Genomic DNA, 8,121 nt, shown 5'->3' on the forward strand with positions numbered 1-8,121 from the left:
TTATTTATATAATAACTAATGAGTTTTATTATGAATTGCTTGAAACTCTCTTTGTATTGAAAAACTGCGTTTTGGAAGTTTGACAATATAATAATAGTGAAATTAGATGTGATTTATCATATTTTATAAATGTTCGATGGCCAACACTTAACGTGCGATAATTTACCTCCTAGTAATATTAATATGAGAATGCCAATCAGTTTTTTGACGCAAATTTTTTTGAAAGTAAATAGACCTGTTATTGGATACCAGCAAACGCGTGTTAGTCTGAAATGATGCCATTGACTACATCACGCGGGCAATACAGTGCCGTAGAGTGTCGTAGACGATCGTCTTCCAAAAGTTCTAATTTTATCGGTTTTATTTTCACATCGTCCCTTTCCTCGACTTCGGCGAGCACATTAACGGCAGACCCGGAGACAGAAAATTCAGAAACGGTGGGGGTGCAGGCTTGCGATTCAGTGTAATAATCTGAGTTCTCCAGTTCACAACCGGCGAACGCACGGCACAATTTTTTTCCTCGAAACGTTCCCGTTGTTTGTTTAAGTCGATTTCCCTAATTTGAAAAAATGGTAAGTAGAGTATTGGGTTTAATGTCTTGTGTTGTGTTATATCGTTTACCGTAGGTGCGTCGATGAATGAAAAATTTGGCAATTCACCATACTATATTATTAAATAGTTGTAGTTTGTTTAATTATTATTAACTCGTGTCAAAAAAAAAGAAAGACACACATATATACACATATATACATATATTATTGTCGTTTCTACCTGCTGGATGAGTTTTGTCATCTGCCAAGATATAGAACGAAGATAAATTGGCACATTGGCAGACAATTATTGTTTTGCCAATCGTTGGAAATTCGATTCAAAATTACAATTGTATGTGTTCAGTTGCCAAATAAATATCTTCATTCAGTTTCTCTTCTACTATTTACACCTATTATATGCGCGCGTATAAAATTTTTTGGCTGAAATCTATAATTTGTTTTTGTTATTTGTTTTGTAGGAAGATTTACCACCAGAACAAATCTCAGGTAACTACGTGTTATTTGTGAACGTCGTGTGCCGTGTTAATTTTTTCTCCTGCCTATGAGTAATTTTTGGAGACGAAAAAAAATTAATACATATTATTACCTATAAGTAGTATCTTCTATTTCATATCAACCGCTCTATACGAATTGATCAGCATAAATAAATAAATAATAAATAAATTGCTTATTAAATAAAGTAGGTTTCGATTAAAAATACACATACTTATAATATACCTAATTTTTTGTAATTATTTATATTATGCACTCACATCTCACTTATTTACATATTATATTGTTTATTTCATCGTTACAAATGTTATTTATAAACAAAAACACTATAACAAAAAGTATCTATTACCTATACTCACGTATAAGTCATAATACCTTTAGTACTGATCTCAATGAATAGGTATATTAGTACATATGTATATTAATACATTTATTAGGCTTAATAATTAGTATATTGTAAGTAATAAATATTTAAATACTGTTTTGATTAGATAAATAATTGTAGGTATGGTTTTAGAAGTTAAAAACAAAAAAAAAACGATTGTAGATAATATAAATCTTCTTAGTAAAAACAATCAGGCAATAGTTTTTTTTAAAATAATATTTGCATATCATTATATACCTACTAACCTATGTTATTTTTATATATAAATAATGAACTTAGTTTTATGTAGGAACATATAGGTATATTACATGAAAAATTTTCACATAATATTTAAATATAGATATTGTTAATATATCGTATTCAAAATGTTTATCTCTGTATATCAATTTATAATGTTTAGCTATCCGAAACGATGTACATATGTTCTATTTTTAATCTAGGTTTCTACATTTCGTACATGTGCAAATTTGACTTTTTCCCATTATTTATACACTCACTCGATAAACTTTTAGTGTCGTATACACGCTTATTAATATAATAATAATAAACTTCTTGGCACACGTCATACCAAGCGTTGGCACATCCATAATAGCTGAGCGCTGGATCGGTTAAGCGAGTGTGTTATGACCACAAACTAAAATTAGCATCGCTCTTATTATAATAATTTGCCTAGGTTACTTGTATTTCCTAGTTATATCATAAAATATTAAAATACATCATGTAGTCAAACTAAATTTGTGTCAAACGCTTTATACGATATTTTTTTACTAGGCTGAAGGACGAAAATAAACATACACTATACACACACATAATAATAAATAGGTATAAATGGCATTCGTAAACCTAGATGAAAGTATCTAATTTATTTATATTGTAATAATAATATTGTAATTTATTAGTATATCATATTGTATACACTACACAAATATTGGACTGAAATAGAATAATAATTATTTGGATACATAGTAAGCAAATCTGAACATATTTTCTTATAATTTTGTACATTTAATTATTCACAGCGAGTAGAGGTAACCCACAGATAATCAAAAATAATAAACATCCTATATGTGTAGAGGTATAATTTTTTTCAACTACTACGTGTTGTATTGAGCAATATATTGCTGTTATTGAACATTAAATAATTAAGAAAATTTTTCAAAGTATATAATGTTACCTATACAAATAATAATACATAATTATGTATCCATAAGATAGTTAAATTTTGTAAATTTGTATAATATACATTGGTACTATGATAATATGCCAATCGTTACAATTATTTTAATAACTATTAAATAATCTATCAAAAGTAATACAAAATAAAAACATTTATGTGTATTAATTTACCTATTTTTTAGTTATTTAGTTTCTATTTTTATTATTCCCAGGTTTTGACGGTGGTTATCGCTTAACCAGTATACGCCTGTGGTGTAAACGGTTTCAAAAAACCACATGTTTTTTTACCATATTATTAATATGCCTCATATTATTTGTATTTTTTCACTAATCCAAACTTTATTTGATTACACTAATTTTTACAACTCACTCAAATAAGTTCCTGGCATTCCTGCTTGTTTTGTTACCAATTTAAATTACAATTATTTAATTATTTATATAAATTCAACATTTCGATCTAAATGCGTAATACCTATAACGTATGCCTGCAACTTAAATATTGCTTGATTAGATTTTGCTTTTGCAATTTAAATATTATGTTTACTACCTTTTTTATATCGAAAAATACACTAAAAAGCTATATAAAAAATATATAAAATTGTAAAATTATTTTTAATTTCATGAACATCCCAAATCGAATTTTTATTCCATAAATCATAATGAATTGTTTTTGATTTGTCAATTATTCCGTTTTACTAATTAAATATAATAAATACCAATATTAATTGACGTTAAGTAGGTAGTATATTTGCTTTAAGTTGAAACATAGACATTGTATAGTTAGATTACCTATATTTAAAAAAAACTCACTAATTTTAGAACCATAGTGCCTATATAGTTTATAATGGATAAAATAATTAATTATTAGAATATTACTTATATTATTATGTATACTAACTTAAAGAGTACCTATAGACTACATAGTAGTCCATGAAATATGTTCCGATATCGCTAAGTTTAATTTTTATTATTTAACAAGTCAATTATTTTGTATTCCAAATTTTTGTAGTTTTGTATACGCACGAATTAAAATTAAAGTATGTAGAATAGATAGATAAGTAATTAGTTAAATGTATTATGTACGTTAATGAAGTAATTATATAAAATATTAATTTCATATATATAATATATCATATATCATAATATATGTAACTAGATAAACATTTATCATAATACATAAAATATAAAAGTACGCAGTACAAACCATTTATAACGTAACTGAAAACAAAACTAGTATTTCCGTTATGGAGTAGGAATTCATAGTATACTTGGTGGATCAGTATTTAGTGGCATAGAATTATTATTTTATTCATATTGTTAAAGTAAGAACATTCTTAAGTCCTTCTAGGACTTACAAATCAATAAATCAAGACAGTTATTTTAAAACAATAAGTAAATAAACTTAGATTCTAGATTCATTACCTACCTATTATACTTATTCAGTACCTAAATAACAACAATTAAAAATATATGACACATTTTATAATATTATAATATTATCAATTTATATTATTGTTTTCATACACATTTATATAATATAAGCTAATAGATAGCTGATAATATAAATTTGATGTATTTATATGTAGTATCTTAAATTTAAATATACTAATGGCCTAGTTTCCGATGTATTATTAAGGTCAATAAAAAATAAATGTTTTTTTTTTTATTTATTTTGTCAATAATTTTCATTTTTTTGATAATATTAATGTAAACATAGTGTCCTTATAAATGGTTTGTATTTCAGTAAAACTGTTAAAAATTATATTTATAATTAGTACCTATACTTGACCAATTATAATATAAAAACAAAACTAGTTTGATCAATTTATTTATGTCATAAAATATATTTATTAGCTAGACATAACTTGTATATATCTATATATTATATATAAATATATATATTATATATATTGTATTGATATGCTTTAATATTTTAATAAAAATGTGTTAAACAATAAAAAAATACATGACTAATGATTATTAACCCTAAATATACCAATATTTGTCTACTTATACCTAAAAATCCATTTTAATATTTAATTTACCAATGACTTTGTATTGTCAAAAATTGTTACGTTTTGTTTTGTAACCATACTCAAAACACTAAGTCAGCGTTTCTCAACCCGTGGTACTCTAAAAGCTCATAAGTGGTACGCCCGAAGAAAATCTCCCTTTTATAGAAAAAAATGGAACGGTTCATTATTTACATTAAATATAATATGGTTTATTTGATATTAATAACAATATAAATTATAAATAATAATTTTACATGTTTCATTTTCTCTTTGTGCATTAAATGCTTATATTGTCATTAGTTCCAAATGAAATTCCATACAGCATGTAAAATAACGTAGGTATACATTTTTGATACGCAATAAAAAGGTTATTTCGTCAAGTGGTACATAAAAATGTTCAAACTGTGTAGATGGTTGGGTTGAGAACCGCTGCACTAAGCTATATAAAGTTCTTGAAATGAGAGAATAGGTAGTTATTGTACTTATGGTTTTTTTTTATTGTATTGGATCACGTTATATATTGTGTTTTGTGTTTTGATTAAAATTTGAGATATTTTTGAGAATATATATATTTTTTAAATGATATTATTTAGGTAAAATATATTTTGCAATTTCGAAATATGCATTTATGATAATATAATATGATGAATAAGTGCTATGGATACCTACTTACTTTATGTTTACGGCGTAAATATTGATATAAATCACTTTTGAAACGCCTTTTGAATACTCGCTCGATAAATTTAGATAATTACTGTTGAAATTTATACTGAATTTTTCATAACAGCATTCGAATATCGAATGAATATAAACAATTAATATATGGATAGATCCTACAGGCTACAATATAACATATGTTACGATGCATTTAAGTCTTAACGATATAACATTTAAAAATGATTATAGTGCAGATTAAAAATATTTAAATTTCTGGAATCATTAAATTCTCAAAATCAACATTTGTGACTTAATAAGTCATAATTTTCACGTAAATTGCAAAACCCTTTCATAGATTATGTGAATGTATTATTATTTCTTAAGGATATACCTATCCATGAATAAAATTAATAGCAACTCATATTATTTAAATAGTTGTTGATAAATGGAAATTATATCATATTATGCTTTTATTTTTATTAGATAGTAATAATACATTTGTAGATTATCATGAAGTACGAATAACTCGTTTTTACCATAATATGTATGTATCTATACGTATCTATAGTTAAGAAATATGGGGAAATTATACTTTGAAAGTTGCCATCATTACATTAAATTTCAAAGAAAAATATTTAATTGGCAATTAATATTCAGTCCTCAGGAAAGCTTTCGATGCATTCGATCGCGAACGTTCTGGAAGTATACCCACAGATATGGTGGCCGATATCTTACGACTTATGGGACAGCCTTTCAACAAGAAGATTCTCGACGAACTTATTGAAGAAGTTGATGCAGACAGTAAATGTTTTTTTTTAATCATTTTTAATAATTTGATTTAAAATACAACTCCCATATAAATTAAATTTAAAGAATCTGGACGTTTGGAGTTTGACGAATTCGTGACATTGGCTGCTAAGTTCATTGTCGAAGAAGACGATGAAGCCATGCAAAAAGAACTCCGTGAAGCTTTTAGGTTGTACGACAAAGAAGGAAATGGTTATATTCCCACATCATGCCTGAAAGAAATTTTGAGAGAGCTCGACGATCAGCTGACCAACGAAGAATTGGACATGATGATTGACGAAATTGATTCCGATGGTTCAGGAACAGTAGATTTTGACGGTAAGTTCGTAAAAGATTCATGAAGTGTTATGAGTGTTAAGGTTAAAATATATTTAATTATTCAGTCAAATAATATCAATTCGATATATAAATCTAGCATTAACGCTAACTATGAAATCTCCCTCTATATCCCCGACCCAGTCTCTGTAGTTTATTGTTATTAACAATCAAAACATACTTTTAAACCAATTCATAATATACAACTATAGATTTCAATCATGATTATCAATCTAAATACCTATAGGTACCTATACTTTCATTTTTAACTCTCACTTTCGTTTGGAAAATGTGTGTATGGCTTACAACTATAAGCTATAACCTTAAAGGAACATTCTGTATCTATTGTTAACACTTTAAAATTCATCAAAAAAATATAGAAAGTATTTTCAATTTTAATATTTTCATTATATTATGCCTGTCAATACAATATAATATTAAAGTTTCAATTTGTTAACGAAATTTGTTCGTATTGTACTTACTCGATCTATGTTGACCAGGTACATTTCTGTTTATAAAAAAAAATATTTTATTTTGAATATAATATAGTAGGTATTAGAAAACATGAAGATGCAATATGAAAATAAATAATTTAAAGACGGACATAGAGTCTAGGTTTTGAGCACTCACCGTAAGGTACTGATTTATTGTTGATAATTGTGTTTAACAATTTAAAACGTTTAAAAAAATTATTTATATAATATTGTATTGTAATGTTTAAAACAGTTTAGACTAGCGTCGTGTAAAGCCGTTTAGTAGGTAGTTTATTCAATTGGCGATTTAAATATAATACTAGTATTATACCTACGTTTCATAATCAATGATATCTACCTATTTTATAATTTATAAAACAAGTATTAAACATGCATTAAAACTTTGTTTTTAGAATTCATGGAAATGATGACTGGAGAATAAGGAAATCTGATGGTGTACCAAACTGGAGTCATTCGAGAAATGGATTCGTCCGTCAACACCCTTCAGAACATGTTATTTATTTTGTACAAAAACAGAATTTTTTTTTATACAAATCACATAAACCTCTATCAAACATAACATACTTAAAAATTATATTTATAAAATACGAAAGATAATAAAATATTAAGTTTTAACTAATCATGCCACATGATATGAATTTTTGATTAGTGAAACTGGAGAAAATCTCTTCAGATATAGACATCGTTTGTTGTAACAATTAGATGAAACATATACCATTATTATAAATAAACTGTGACTAATTTACCTATTGTTGTGAAAAAAAATAAGAATTGCAATCGTGTTCTATTGTAGTAAAAAATTGTGGGATGACCACGGCACTTGGAGGTATTTAATAAAAGTATATATAACTCATATAGGTACCTGCCTATACATTTATACGTGTCATCTATGATAGGTTTATCAATTATCTTACTATCAATACCGATAAAAAAACTCTATATTTTAAAAAACAAACTTTTCAATATTAATTTTTGATTTTTTGAGGCGCACCAATCACCTATTTTACTCTCTTAAGATTAAAACTTATAATTAATTAGTATAATATACACTGGCAAGGGCGGGAAGTGAGCTATTTCAGTTATTTCGCCCAAGACTGAAATTGCCTTCCCGCACGAGCCACACATTGAAGATTTTCAAGAAGAAAAATTCGATACATATCGATATGTATAATAGTTACGTACCGGATCGAATCGAAGTCTGAGTCCGATACGGGTCTGATATGTATCGA

The 8,121-nt window shown here is 26.3% G+C and overlaps 1 protein-coding gene across 1 annotated transcript; it reads left to right on the top strand.

The window, feature by feature from the left end:
• Window positions 1-398: 398 nt before the first annotated feature.
• On the top strand, window positions 399-7,648 carry LOC100166650 (troponin C-like). The gene is given in 5 exon segments (NM_001162240.1): window positions 399-572; window positions 1,010-1,037; window positions 5,934-6,077; window positions 6,150-6,401; window positions 7,285-7,648. Coding segments are annotated over 5 exon segments (456 nt in total). The 5' UTR covers window positions 399-569; the 3' UTR covers window positions 7,314-7,648.
• The last annotated feature ends 473 nt before the right edge of the window (window positions 7,649-8,121 follow it).

This window comes from Acyrthosiphon pisum, chromosome A3, assembly GCF_005508785.2.
Source record: "Acyrthosiphon pisum isolate AL4f chromosome A3, pea_aphid_22Mar2018_4r6ur, whole genome shotgun sequence".
Lineage (NCBI taxonomy): Eukaryota > Metazoa > Arthropoda > Insecta > Hemiptera > Aphididae > Acyrthosiphon > Acyrthosiphon pisum.